Source organism: Parambassis ranga, chromosome 15 (genome assembly GCF_900634625.1).
Source record: "Parambassis ranga chromosome 15, fParRan2.1, whole genome shotgun sequence".
NCBI classification, from domain to species: domain Eukaryota; kingdom Metazoa; phylum Chordata; class Actinopteri; family Ambassidae; genus Parambassis; species Parambassis ranga.
Window position 1 is genome coordinate 19,136,119 of NC_041035.1, and position 15,499 is coordinate 19,151,617.

The following is a 15,499-nucleotide window of genomic DNA, read 5'->3' on the forward strand; positions in this document are numbered from 1 at the left end:
TCCTGTGTTCAAAGAGATTAATAAAGTCAGATGCTATTGATACGCCACTGTGCTGCTGCTGCTGCTCTCGGAGCAGCGCTGGTCATGTTAGAAGCTACGTTGAGCCTTGTACATGTGAAAACACTCAAGTTTATGAAATAATCCCACCTGCATCCAGCTGTAAATAAAACTTGTTCTGAGGCACTTTTCCAAAAAAAAAAAAAAAAAACTTTCAAAGGGCCTAAAATTCTGCGTTAATGAAGCATCTCTGATGTTTCCTCACTCCTCAGTCAAGATATATTTTCATAGCAGTCATCAAAGTGGAGAAATCCCTTGTTGTACTTTGATGTGCTTAACACAGTTTTAACTTGCGTCTCATTACAGAGATAATTAATAGTTTAATTAGCACCAATTCTCACCAACTGACAGCTTCTCAGGCACACAGTGGTGTCATGGAAGATGATACAAAAAGCTCCTTTTTTTCCTCATATCTGACTTTTCTTCAGCTCAGGTGTTTTGTATCATAATTGCCTGCAAACTTTTACTGCTGATGTTTTGTTAATTTTTTTTCTTTTACACAGCAGAGCGAAGAGAACAGAGAACAGAGAACAGCCCACATCACCCAAAGTGCCCAAATACGTGCAATGCAAACAACTTAGGTGGATTAATTTTAATTCTCATTACCTTGAAGCTAAGCAATCATTTTCTACGGTTTGCGAAAAAAAAGCAAGCATTATGAATAAAAGTAATTATCTTTCTTATGCTTTTTTTTTTTTTTTTTTTGCATGCTGTTTGCAATTAACACTTCCTAGAATCTGAATGAGCGTTTCAGGAGTGTCGAGTAGCTGCAAAAAAAAAAAGAAAGAAAGAAAGACAGAAAGAGATCAAACAGGGAGAGGAGGAATCGATGGTGTTTTTAGCCGTGTTTACAGATGCTGAAGAGAGCTCATCGCACAATGAGCGGCGGCTGTAGGCTTCGAGAAAAACAGCGCGTGCCTCTTGTTCATGGCTGAGAGACAATAGCGTGTCTCCCAGCATGGGCGAGGGCCAACAGCAAAGCCTCCGATTCAAACTTCCAGTTTGCGACCGCTCACAACAGTTTACAGCAGCCAAATTTCATTTTCTATTCCAAATCCTATCGCACATTATCCTGTACATTGCATTAGAGCTCTAATCTGTCCTTTCTCTTCCTCAGAAGAAGAAAGGAGCGCCTTCATGATTAACCCACTTTACAGCAATAAATAAACGCATCATCCAGTAATGTACACCAGATTTAATTTGAAGAGGGGGGGGGAGAAAAAAAAAAGGGCCAGAACGCTCAAATCACTGAAATGTAATGAAAAATAACACAATGCAGACACCAATGGGCGCCTTAGGAATTAATTTGAATGCTCTGTCATTTTCTCTCTCTCTCTCTCTGATTTTCTTCTCCTCAGCCAACTGTCTGAGTTTTTCCTCCCTCACATGCTGCTGCTGGTGTAAATACACAAAATGAATAAAAAGAAACAACCAGTCCGCTGTAAAAAAAAGACAGAAAACAACCTTTTTATTGAATTAACTTCTCCCCTCCTCCTCCTCTTCCATGTTTGTCACATGAAGCCCATGTTGCTTTTGGTTTCCCATCGTTTCTTTGCCTCGAACCTGCAGCACAGAAAAATGAACACATTTCAGCTTCAATCAGTGCATGAGCAATCAGTCAAAGTCCGGCTAACTCAGGCCTCAGAGAGCGTCACATATAAACAGGAGGACAGAGACCGGCGTCACATACCCCCAGGCGATCTGCTTCTTCCTCTTCTGCGCTGCCCTCAAAGCTTCCTCTTCCTGTTTGCGTTGCACAAAGTCACGGCAATCAGCAGCTTGACTGATTTTCACACCCATCTAATTTGGAGGCAGACAGAGGAGAGGAGAGGCCCGTCCATTAGAGAATGGAAATCAGTGTGTGGCAAAGAAAAACCCTTTCTGACTGATGTGTGAGGGTGGCTTCATGTCAAAGTCTGCGCCACCTCCTCCACGCCGCAGCGGACGGTCGCTGCTCCGTCCAACAGGTTAAATGGCGGCATGGCTGATCGTAAACCACACCAACCACTATTAAAAGGGTCAAGATGGAACATATGTGGAAACGCTCAGTGCATTGACTGCTCTTGCTCCTGTACGCCCCCTACTGGCCTCGTGCTGGCACTTTGACTGGGATTAATTGTCTTAATCGTCCTAATTGTCCACACCTGAGGAGCTGATTAACACACAGCCTCCACGCTGGACTTCCTGTTTCACAGAGGGCACAAAAACAGAACGTTCACATGGTCCAAAAAAATCATTTGGATATTTTAAACACTAGTACACAGTTTTAGACGTTTTATAGGTTTTCATCTGTAATAAAACACTTGTTGTGACATCACAGTATGACATCATATCTGATATTTTGATTTAACACGACCATCATCAGGAGTCAGCCTTCATCTCGTGAGCGCCCTCTAGGTGAACTGCAGTCTCGCTCCATTTGTAGCAGTATTACAATAACACTGCTGCTAAAAGAATAAAATATTGATCGTTTCCATTGGAAATGTGCTACTGTAGCTAGCTACAGCCGCAGTATGAGGCTGGAAATGACCGGTGGGATGGAGATCACCGGTTTAACTTTGAACATTTGGATGCTGTGACTGTGTTTTGTGTCCTTCGTGGCCAGAACTCTCCACATTTCTGAGTCTGACTCCATGATCTTGTTCTTTTTGTTTGTCCTTATCATTCCTGTTTGTCATCGTGCTTCAGAGTGAACGTCTGCCCTCCCTGATAGTGCTGCATGATGAATCTAAGAAATGGCAGTTTAAGTGTGAATGGATTCATCTTTTGTTTGACTGGAGATTCATCCGAAAAACGAGAAAAAATACTCAGAAAAGTACAGAAAATTCAGATTCCAGATGGATTTCAGATTCAAATGATCCATCAAAAACAATAAAAGTGAAATTATTGGTTATTAGTTGAGATTTCCTAAGCAGTATTTATGATGTTACGTGACAGCCTGTATACACTCCACACAGGGACGTGTGAGTGTAGGTTAATGTGGGTTTTTGTGAGAGGTAACGCGCTCCATAAATTAAAGGCGCATTGTTTTATTAAAACAGTCCTAATCTATTTTGCCTTTTGAGGTGTTTTAGTAGGAAGGCATATGTTTAAGCTCTCGGATTATAGTCTCTCCCACACATCTGTGTTTTTTTTTTTTTTTATTGAGATTACTTCTTTTTTTTCTCTTTAATGTGCAAATGAAACAAACAAAACAGCATTGTGACCATTTTTTCCTCCTTCAAAAATGTTGCTGCGGCAAATTTTTTGTGTTTTTATTTTTTCTCCGCTCGTCACCAACGTAAGAGAGAGTTTTCTGTTTAGAGTAAACGCAGGCACAACTGGAGAGAATGACCGTGACTGCAAGAGGCAAACATTCAAATCCCAGGGAAGACATGTGTGTATTGTGAAGCAGAATAATCCCAATAACCCCAGTCACACAGAAGCACGGGAAACAAAGGGAAAAATCCTGCCTCCTCTTCCACCTCTGAGATAGGTTTATTATTCAAGCAAAGGCAAACTTTGATAAACAACTTGGAACAATTTCACCAAACCTTTGGGTAATTCTCTGTAATATTCAGAGTACAATCAGGGGGGGAAGAAAGTCTTAAGGTAATGAAGAAATGTGCCACCACTGCACCACTTGGAGAGAGAGAGAAAAAAAGACCTGCTGGAAAAAAATGTTTCAATTATAATTAAGTGGGATAAACTTTATTAGAAAGACTGAAACTAAAATATCTCCTAATGCATGCTGGGATTAGGCAGGTCAGAGCGAGCAGGCAGGAAAAATTAAACTCTAAAGGCTTTTTATCACCATATTTCAGGAACCAAGGGTGTAAAATGTTCTAATTTGGGATACATTAAAAGCCATAAAGGTCTTTCAAAAAGATTAATGGTACTTTGCTTGGATTTAAGATAAGGGCTTCGGCTGGCTGCAAGTGCCGGGCTCCGGCTGGGCCCTCAAGGCATTCATCTATACAGTCACTGGAAGATTTGTGAAAGCGTCTGTATAACCTGGAGCGTACATACGATGACAGTTCTCCAGTTCTTTTGCCATTTTATAGGTTTTAAATTCCTCAAATCATGTTTTCTCCTCTTAAAGAGTCTTATGACGGCTGATTGCTTGAACATTCACTGCAGATTTGCGAGCAGATAAAACCACTCCAGGGTGTTCCCTGCTCCTCGGTGGAGGTGCTAAAACGCTTTTCGAGTGGCTCCGATGCACACTGAGATTTAAAAAAAAAACACATTTATTAATTTGTTGACAAATCCAAGAACAGCTCCTGCTCTCTCTCTCTCCTCTCTCTCTCTCCTCTCTCTCCAAACACGTTGGCTTATTCTGGGAGCAAATCAAACGAAGCTGCAGGATGCTAAATGGTTTCATTTGGAGATTTACAGACAGAGCTCTTTCCTTTCTCCTACACAGGGATTACCCACATTAACCTGCTCTCCTGTGGGGCTGCATTTGAAATGCAAAAGGTCTGGAAAACACGCCTTCCTCAACATTCCAAAAGCAAAATTAAAACCCACTTCCATGGCCCCCTTTCTCTGCCTCTCTTTTAAATTCACAACATAGCCTTCTCTGCATTTAAAGGTCTTTTAATTTTTTTTTCTTTTTTATCAGTTTAGTCTACACACCCTGATTGTCTTTACTGGGGCTCAACATTAATGTCAACCAAGTTACCTAGGAGACAGAACAGATCAAAGAGACAAAAAAAACCCTCAAATGTCTGATTAATCAAGCCTGCAAACAGCTTATTTCTTTTAGCCTGCATGCAAGTATGAAAATGAGATTCCGAGAGCAGTACATTGTGCAGATTTGTTCATTCTTATCTGAACAAAGCCAGCGGCAGCTTATTTCATGGATCACTGGCACTGTCAGCGCTGTGGCGCCGAGCAGGTGACGGCTCCTCTTTCTGTGGCGAGAACAAAATTAGCAAAAAGTCGGCACAAATTAGCCTCTCATATTTTCAGTAATATGACATTATTTTTCATTTACTTTTTTGATCCACTTTTCAGGATCCCCCCCCCTCCCCCCGCCTCCCCTTTGCGTTGCATCTTAGTGCCAAATCCTTTCACATCAGAAGCTGCTGAAAAAAAAATAAGAATGGAAGCAGGAATAAAGGCAGGAGACAGGAAACCTCCCCGCATTCTTTGTTTATGTGGCTCCTAAAAGGCAATTCTTCTCACTCCGCCACATATTAATATACAATTAAGTGTCCATCACAGGCGTGTTTCTGTGGCTTGTCTCTCTCTCTCTCTCTCTTGTGTGGCCTCGTGCACAGCCCTGCTAAAAACAAGGTTTATTCAGAGGATTAATTCTCTGACCTTTGGAAGATTTGAAGGCAAAAAAAAAAATCATCCTGCACAATGCTGGCACTGCAGCAGCAGCAGCAGCAGCAGCAGCAGCTTAAGGCCACTAGGAGGGTTAAGTCAATAGTACCGCTTTCTGTTCATTCATGTTTGGGTCGTCATGGAGATTCAAGTGGAGACACAAACATGGGGGCTCGATACAAGAAAAAGAAAATAGCAATGCTGCTGTGTAAACGGTGCACAGGACTCACCGAGTCTGTCTGAGCATTTCCCCACTTGTGTCTGTTTTATTGCATCATTTCTGAGGCTGTTCATAAATGAGCGGCTCAGAGATCACACAAACACTGTGGCAATTAAACAGCAAGCGCAAAAAAAAAAAGACAATAGGATGAAAGATGAAGGAAAAATACGTCTCCATGTGGATAAAGTGTTAAAGCTCCTATTAACAATATGAAATAAATGATGGCTTTAAGGAAGAAATGGCCTTAAACCCATTCATAAATTTCCTATCCAGGAAGCCTCTTCCAATTAAAACATGTGAGAGGTGGATTAACAAGGGGCTATATGGCTTTGCCTCACTAAATCACCTCCCCGAGCTGCTCTGCTGCATTTGACGTGTAAACGATTAATGACCAGCCTAATTCCCTTATCACACTACCTTAATGCCTAAATAATGTGGCCTTAGTCAACTTTGGAAAGCAGGGCTGTATAAGAAAGGAATGAATATCAGATTAGGCAGCTTGTGTGTTATTCCAGCATAATTTCTGAGGACTGAGGCGGAGAAAGGGAGGAGAGGTGGGCCTCAGTGTTGCAGCAACAACTGGGGAGGTCAAAAGATCAATGGGTCAATCAGTACCACCCATATCGCATTAAAAAGGAAAGTTTCATTCAGTGAGTCCATTAAAAAACAGTAAAGGGGAGTAAACACAATGGTGCATCCACACAGACCTCCAGGGTTAAAAGTACTACTTCCATTATTGTTTAATCTGCAGATTATTTGCTTGATTAACTCCGAGTTCTAAAAGTGCACTTAAGTCCAAGTCTTAAAAAACAAAGAAAGACTCTGACAGGCTGGGACTTTTTACCCAGTGATCAAAACAGCTCAGGTATACTTCAAAACACACAAATATTCATTTCTCACTTACTAAGGTGAGAATACTAAATGTCAACAAATGATAATCGTGATTCACAAAACAACATAATCAGCTTGATTTTAGCTGAAAATTAATAATAATGCTCCCTAATGCCCGGTTTACACTGTGCGATTTTGGGCTGTCGCAGACGAAAGACGAGCATCGCAGGAGAATCGTGGAGACATCTTCGGTCGTGGCTCTAAATCGGTGGTCTTACGTCGCATTGTGAGACAGGTTCCACGACGGCCGTTGTCAGCGTCTTGCGACCAAAGACAAGCTGAAATAAAATTCTGGCGGTGTCAGAAATTTAGGATGACTGCCTCACAGTGTGACAGCTGCTACGACCTGTCACTCCACGTCTTCCTCCTCCTCGCATGTTGACGTACGACGTAACCTGCGATCGCCTGCGATTCAGTGAATGGTCGTCGTACAATGTGCACGCATCAAACTTGACGTCGTATCAAAGTTTATTAGATTCACGTCGTGTAGTGCGTCATGCAATGGTCTTATAAGATCGTTAAAAAAATCGCACAGTGTAGAAAGGCCATATGTATACATGCCAGTCATAAAGACCAATTCATTCATATATTCATTTGTAAATATGTCAAGTTACTAGCTGTGTAACAGTCCTAATCATCGTACTACATACAGGCGATTGTATTCAAAAGGCCAATCAGTTAATTGATTGTTGCTGTAGCTCTGCTGCTATTTCTTCTGTATTATATAAACAATTACAGTGCCAAATCCAAATGTCCCGACATGCACCTCCATGCTGGCTGCAGTCTAAGTCTATCAGTGTTCTTTGGGGCGGCCTCATAAGAGCTTTTTGTAATCTCGCCTCCACTTTGACAAACAGAATTACATGGTAAGCAGAAAAAGAAAGCCACTCCAGGGAAGGCAGAGAAGAAGAACAGCCATGACTCCATTTTCTTCTTTCTTAATCTGATGCTAGATACACATGACATGTCATCTTTAGGGAGTAGACAAAAAAAAAAAAAAAAACCTGAAAGTTCGCCTGCTTTGTGCACATTCCATTATCTCGCCTCTTCTGAGTATGGTAGGCTTATTAACAAGCTTTGAACTCACACTTAGAATAATATGCCATCAACAGTTTTATAAGCTAATTAGAAAAAACAGTTTAATTAATGAGTGACTGGCAATAAAATGGCAATCATGAAAAAAGAATCCGAGGGTGCTAAGCTTCCACTACCACCAATTAAGGCCTAATTACAAACAAATTATATATGTGTTTTGCTGTGGGCTTTAATTTTTTTTTTTTTTTTTTTTAAATGGCTTTAATTAAAAGAGAAAACATGCTAATTAATTAAACAGCACACAAATCTACACTGAAAAGTATGCTTTGTCTATCAAGTAATTAATGAAATACAATAATCCAAATGAGATTCCCAGGCATTTGATAAAAGCTTAGTACCCATTTCAAAAATCCATTTCAAAATTAATGGGCGAAAATTTAATGTGAGTCATCCAGAGATACAATAAAAGTTCATTCAGTGATAAATTGCTTACGCTGAAGGAAATGTGAACAAAGACGAGAGTTTCCCTAAACTCTCAGGGAGGTGGCCTGAGGGGTGCTCGGTCACAGTCCTTCTCTGATGTGGGGCGGGGAAAGTCAAAATCTGATAAAGCTGACTTTCCAACAAAAGCTCTGCTCATTAATTTTTTGATTACAAACATGGGGCACGGCAGGGAGAAGGTGGCAGGGAGGAAAAAAAAAAAAAAGGTGTTAAATAACATAAAAATCATGAAACACTCTTAGTTCAGCTCTTTGTTTCAACTAAGCCACCATGTCTCCTCTGACAAAACGCCGCGCCACCTTTGTTTCACAGCATTTAAGCGAAGCTTTCCAAAGGGTAGATTTCAAGGACAGTGGGGCTGTTCCTTTCAGCTGCTGCTTCTATTGAAATACGAGCAGGAACATAATGAGGGATATTATAACTCATCCGCATGTTCAAAAGCTACAGAAACCAGAAAGGGCTCCGGTTAATACATATTCATATGGCTAATTATTGTATGATCTAACTATTAGGGGGGGGACTAATCAGGTTAATCTTGCTCAAAGTGGCGTCCAAAGAAAGGTTCGCCTTTTTTCTCCAAAAATGATCTTTCTGGGCTCAATAGTAGAGCTAATGAGACCTGAACCGGACGACTGTGAGGTCAACTTTCTGATTTTGAACTGGGTTTGTTTCTTCAGAAGATGTTTGGTGAGTATAAACAACGAAGAGCTCCCTGTTCTTTGTGTTCATGCGGGTGACATCAAAAAGCTCATTGTGGACTTTGCAGCTTAATACTGGACTTTCAGGGGCACAAGAAGAAGACTGTGATTGTTACACGGTGGTGCAGAGCTGCCTGGTGCCGGGCAGGGACAGTTGGTGGAGTCGCTGTCTGCAGCGGCCAGAAAGCTGGAAGGTGCTGGATGCAAACTTCATGATCCACAAAAGAAACAGGAAGACACAACCAACACACCACAGAGTGAGAGCCAGTGCGACCATCCCAGTGCATTCTGGGCATTGGAGTTTTACTACCTCGCCTTGGCAGGGAACCACAAAGACTTTTCCCTCTGGGGGAGGAGCAAAACTTCATTACCCAGAATGCACTGAGCTCCTACAAACAGCCAGTCAGAGGCACTAATGTGAGGTTAGTGCTCAGAGGCTTATTATGAAACATGTTTTCACACAGTAATGTTGTCGTTAGTAACCAAACACACTGCTCACACACACCACACTTAGATGATGCCTCGCCTCACTGGTTTGGTTATTTTTGGGATCATGAAGTATCTGGACAGCTTCTGTACAAGTCTCCTCCCCAGCTGTGGTGGCCTGTTCCTCCTCCTACATGCACCATGATTCCTTGAAGGGGATCCTTTGCCACTCACACTACCCTGGATAGTGTAGAGGCCACAAGAAGCACCTTTTATAGTTCAGTGGTATCTATCCCAGTGCCTCTTACTATATATGCATAAATAAAAATAAAATTACAACATGCTGATGGCTTGGCTATGTCTAGTCAAAGTGTCTCGCTGTCTCACCACCAGACCAAGGCTGTGGACGCCCCACAGTGTCCTGCAGTGGTCCTGAGCTCTCATGTATCTGCAGTGCCTCATTTACAGAGAACAGCTGCAGAAATCAATCTGTCAAACATAAGCTGCTGGATGCTATCGAGCCTCCTGTCAGGCTTTGAGACGTTTATACTGTACGTGTCAGTCACTCTGCGTTACGCTAATTACAGAATTAATTAGCCCGCATGCATGTTGCGTCAGTGTAAAGTAATGTGCGGTAATCAAAGGATGGAGACCCAGGCTTCTTAATTGGAGGACTTGCACCTTTTAATCTACTGAACTACTTGCACTTCTTTAAAGGCAAGAAGCTTTTCACTGTATTTTGTGTCTTCTGAGGCTCATGAAAAGAAATCTACATGAGCTGAGGAGGATCAACAGACATCTTTATGAGAAAAGAAACCCTATCTGCACAGTTTAAAGGAATACATTTGGGAGCTTTGTCTAAGCAACCTAGACATTAATAATATTTTGTTACCTAAAAGCGGATGTGATTTCTTGGCGCCATCTTTGGGGGCGTTAATACTTTCAAAAAAAAAAAAAAAAACGAAAAGAAAAAAAAAAAACACGCTGAGCGCTGAGTCTTTATGAATTAATCTAAAACAAAGACTTTCAGCCTCGGGAAGTGTTTAAAAACTGTAATGCGAATAAAAAACCTCAACCTGCAAGATGCACGCAGCACGTCTCAGAAGTTTGACAGATGAAAGAGCGCACATCTCCGAATTTGTAAGGAGCCTTCAAAACAGGTTTTTTTACCAAATTATTTTAGTGTTTAAGATTAAAAAAAGAAAGTAGAGCAAATGGAAAATCATTAATTGATTTGAGGGAGCTCAAAACAGCAGAGACAAACATTTTGGTCTTATAAAGGAGGATTCTGACAGCAAGCGCTCTATCTCCCTTCCGTTTCCCTTTGCTCGGAGGAGATAAGTGGGAATCCGTTAGATTGAGGATGAAAATACACTGAAACATTGTCGTCTAACATGTACCAGCATTTTCTTTACAAAACAATGCCTAGAGGGACAAACAGGCCTCTTTAGTTCTTCACAGCTGTCGGAATGCTTTTGCATTTTCTGCGTCGAAAAACCTGTTCCTATTCTTGCAGTGAAAAGCTTGCCTGCAATCATGTCTTGGTGTTATGACCGTAAACAAATTAAAACATCTAAGCCATTCCGTACCAAATGAGCCACTCAATTATAACCTTGAAATTGATTCTGGCCACAGCGGAGATTATTGATCCTCTAAATGTTTGTCACAGGGCTCCTGTCAAAAGTGAACAGGAGCACTGTAAACACACATGTTGGTCTTAATGCTATTTGCTTTACAGCCTGTATCATTTAAAATATACTATAATCCTTTCTAACTGATTTAAAAGCCTTCCAAACTTTCTGCCGCCGTCTCTCCTTCCTTTCCTCTGTTTGCAGGTCCTTCCTTTCTGTGTATGCATCTTCATCTAACTTCAGTTTCATGGATTTTAAAATGGTCAATTCCATACTATTCTATTGAAATGAAGTTATCACTGCTAAACAATGAGTGGTGGCTGCCAAACAACTGTCACGTCCCATCACGGTTCTGGCAAGACGCGAGGCAGGTGCCAGGGAGGCGAGAACCTCAGCTCAGGCTAAAACCAATCCACCAGCGCTCTAAGAGGCTTTCTGAAAGTACAGTGCAGGTGCCACTCACAAGAGCTTACATTTAACTCCCTCATATTTGACCATGCCGCTAGCAGTAAAGATGGGAATATGCTGAACATCAACGCCTATTACATTATTATTACAGTGGGTTACAGGGCCACATGTGTAATGTCAATGTATGGTAGAAACAGGAAAACATTATTTAAACACACACACACACACACACACTACGGTAATCTGAAGTTTAGACAGGCACACATGGTTTTTTGTTATTTCTAAATCATCAGTCTTATTGACAAAACACAATTTTTTTTTACAGTTAAATGATTTCACATGTTAACATCTCTCACTTAAAAATATTGTTTAAAAATCAAAGCTGATTTCCGGCTTTGATTGATCAGTGCATTGTGGCAGGCTAGCAGTGGTGAGCTAACCTCAGTGGCTACTGCCTTTAGCTTCATATAAAGCTAAAAGACTTTTTCTCTAAGTCAATTTATTTGAACTATATTTTACAAAAAAAAATAAAAAAATGAGCTGTGAAAGAATTGCTGTGAATGTGTGCTGTTATTATTGTACCGTAGCAGAGGCTAAAACGCAGACAGACTAAGTATTATAAACTGGTGCTCATACTCTCACTAAAACCTACAGGACCAAGACACATAGAGACTCATGTGTTTTAATACTGAGGACATCATTAAAATAAATAAAAAAAAAATAAAAAATAAAAAGGCATTTCATGCTAAAATATTTCCTGCACCAGGTCCCTCCCACTTTGCAGCTCTATTGAAATCCTGGCCTGACAATGAAACCTGAGCCTGCAGTGTGTTCCAGCTTCATGTTGCCACAATTATAAAATGAAAAAGCTTATGTGATGCTGTAAGCAACTCGCATCATAAAACAAAGAAGTTTAACTTTGATGCTCAAAGTGCAGCAATTCCCCCAGTGGAGAAGTAATACCGCAGCTGTATGTCTTTTTAACCACAATTATATGTGTGTGTGGGCTACATTTTATGCTAAATTAGTTTCAAACCACTTGATCCTTGATGCCTGCCAAGGCGGTTAGTTACAAAACTTCAGGCACTGCATTTAAGGGACATGTACACTTCAAAGGTATGAAACTCTTACCTGGAGAATGATTTAACAGTTGGCTTGAAAGCAATGTACCCTTCATTAAAAAGCAGAGCCAAAAGTCCTTTAGACACTGCAGCACTTCAAAACTAAGGGGAGGGCTTTCCATTAACTCAATGGAAAAGGGCTGCAGGACTGAATGGTGGATGTCTGCGCGTGTTTTTTTGTTCCTCTATGTCTTTGCAGCAGAACTGGCTACGGATCCATTAGCCTGATTTGTCACAGCAGGAGCACCCCAAAGATCTCTTATCAGCACAACGTACCTCTCGAGTGGCGAGTCTGTCGCTCATCTCCTCCGCCTTTGCAATGTCCCCTTCAGCTATGGCCCTCTCTATGCTCTTTTCTAGGCCGGACTGCAGAAGAGGGAAAAAAAAAAATTCAGATTTTTTTTTTTTTTTTTTTTTTTGAAATAGGGGTAGAGAGAAAAAAAAAATCAAAGGAGTAACTTCAAAAGTCCCCAGGGCCTTATTTTTAATATGATTGCCATTACTACAAATATGTAGATTTCGTTTCACAAATGAAAACCTTTTTGATTGGATATTAGCGGGGAAATCTTAGAAATGCTACAGGAGATTACCAAACATAAATGTGACTCTTTAATTACACATTTCCATTACAGGCCTAAGCGGGGGAGGGGGGGGGGGTTACTGATGGCAAGGCAGTTCTGCTGTGATGAGACTATCTGAAGGAGCCGAGCACCAGATTTCTTCAGCCCACACAATTTCATCACAGTAAAAAAAAAAAAAAAACACTGGAAAGAGACTCTAGTGATTGATGCGTCTCCTCTGATGTATTGTTAATGCAGTGTAAAAGCACAGGGACAAAATCCATCAGGTTCAAAGATGCTGAAGTAGTAAAACAGCTTGTTGGGCTTCATTTAGTTTATTAGACTGACCCTTCCTTACGATCTCAATTATACTCTTCTGTCATAAACTGAGCTCAAACTGATGGACTCATCCTCCTTTGTGCTCCTAAATGTCTTTAAGGTCACTGAAGAGAAGCTGTTAGCAGATGAATAATGACATCTGGCAGCTTTGCTATAGTTTTTCCTCAAATCACTGTGAAAGACTTGCCAGAATTAAAAAGAAAAAAAAATCTATATTAATTACAAGAATCAGCATTTGAGGGATGAAGGAGTGCTTCATTATATTGATTTGACAAGTTCTGTTTCATTCAGCTTGTTAATCATTTCTTTTATCCCTTCATAGCTGCCCTATTCAAAATGAGGCCAAAATCAGCAAAAACTCAATTTTATGCTGCTTTGAGATAAATTAAGCACAAAATACTCCAAAATAATCATTAAAGGGATTTCAATTGGAAATGAGAACAGTTCCCATTCAGTGGGTCACTTATGATGTTCATCAAGCTTGCAAATATTTTTGCTTCATTGGCATTTTGCAAGCTTTTGCATAAAATGTTCATCTTTGAGTGCAGAAATGTATTTGAAGTTTAGTTTTCATTCACTATTTTAATTAAGAATTCCACATAAGTAGGATGCTGTACATCCTAACCATTAGTTTTAAGGCTTCAGCTGCCATCGCACTCTATACCAGGTCCTCTCTCTTCTATTGTCACACAACACTATAGGTTTTCAGTAGATTTTTTTTTTCAGCGGAGAAAAACCTACATGTCATTTAATCTCCACCATACTAGAAAGGAGATTCACCCTAATCTTATCACTGAATGTAGCAGAACATAATCCCTAATATTCTTCTCCATGTCAGTGCTGAGTTACTAGAAGGATTCTTCTAATCCTTGTGTCATATCGCATAAAACAATGAGAAGATACGGTGGCACTGAAACACAATGGATGTGAAGGTGTTACTAACAGTGACGACAGACGCAGCATTAAACCTCAGCAGATAAGTTGGAAGGCAGTCTTTGTTACCTTTGGAGGGGGTTTGGAACATGCAGGGGGATGAAATCGATCATTTACACCAAAATACTGCTTAAGCTCGTCCCAGTGCTTCACCCGCTCCTCCTGACGCTCACTGCTGACATAGAAAACGTCTGTTAATCTTCATTACACGTACACCAGCATTACAGTAACAACTACTTTAAAACAGCATCCATGGTTTATCTAGACTTTTTCCTCACATAGTGTTTATGAAATCAGATCTGTGTCCATGACATGTTTATGAACAGTACAGTGGGTTAGGTGGTACATGGATGGTGTAAACATTTGACGAATCTGCCCAGCTTGGTGCAGTGAATGGGTTGGTCTGAAGAGTGATTGGGTGATATTCTTTTGATATTTCTTTTTATTCAACTGAGTGTGTGTAAACTTTCATGAGACAATGTTGCAATGTGACAGGTACCTTGTTTCTGTAGGTGTCCCACTCACTGTTCCTGATAAATGACATAAAAGACACAGTTACATGTGTGTAGAATACAAATTAAAACCAGACAAAGTTTGCACCTGGTGAACTGATGGGGCTTGAATTTCCTTTATGGGTAAAAGATGTATTATTTATCTTTTCTTTCCTTGTGTCACAAATACCTTCTTCTGCATTAATGCTACTACGTTTCTTGTGTCGTCCTCTTTTTCTTCTTGTGGAGACCTTTATTACTTTAATCTCTTCTTTCTTCTTCCGGAGATCCTGGAATTTCTGAAATACAAGCACAAAGTATGTTAACCCCAATTTATAAACACTCACTGTACAGCTGTAGGTAGTTTAAGCCCGTGCAGGCACAAGTGTCACACTATATTTTACAGAATTAGCTTCAGTGTTACAACCAGTGTAGCTAGCCTGTAGCTTACAGAATGAGTGCTGCCTTTAGCTCAACGTACATTAAAACAACGTACTTGCCACATGTCCTGGGATACACCAGGTAAGCTGCATGTCGGAGAATCGTCGTCTGCATCACCAGCAGAGAAAGTGGACTCAGTCTCCTCCACCCTGCTTGTGTTTGCTGCGGCTGTTTTAGCAGAGTCGTTTTCAGCCTCCCTCTCCTGCTTAACTCCATCTGCCTGCTCACCCTCTTCATCATCTGTACTAAGCTCGTCTTCGTCCACACCTTTAGGCAGGAGTCCGCTGTACATACCGAATCACAGTGTACTTTTAAATCAGATGGTTAATTGTGATTTTAATAAGTTAAAACCGGACAAAAACCGGTAAATAATAGATTTTTGGCAGCAGTTGTTCAAACAGGCTCTCATTTCCGGGGTAAACACTGTGACGCTT

General features: G+C 40.7%; 1 protein-coding gene across 2 annotated transcripts; it reads right to left on the minus strand.

Annotated features, from left to right (window-relative positions):
• Positions 1 to 1,499: 1,499 nt before the first annotated feature.
• Positions 1,500 to 15,485, minus strand: fam204a (family with sequence similarity 204 member A). Of its 2 annotated transcripts, none has more exons than XM_028423501.1 (7): positions 15,121 to 15,485; positions 14,815 to 14,923; positions 14,633 to 14,663; positions 14,203 to 14,305; positions 12,578 to 12,667; positions 1,748 to 1,857; positions 1,500 to 1,620 (listed from the first exon to the last, which is right to left on the minus strand). In XM_028423501.1, the coding sequence occupies exons 1-7, from the start codon at positions 15,355 to 15,357 to the stop codon at positions 1,569 to 1,571; spliced, it is 732 nt and encodes a 243-aa protein (XP_028279302.1). In that variant the 5' UTR covers positions 15,358 to 15,485; the 3' UTR covers positions 1,500 to 1,568. The 2 variants fall into 2 exon arrangements, with proteins under 2 accessions (XP_028279302.1, XP_028279301.1); XM_028423500.1 differs by having other exon boundaries at positions 14,203 to 14,308.
• Between the last annotated feature and the right edge of the window lie 14 nt (positions 15,486 to 15,499).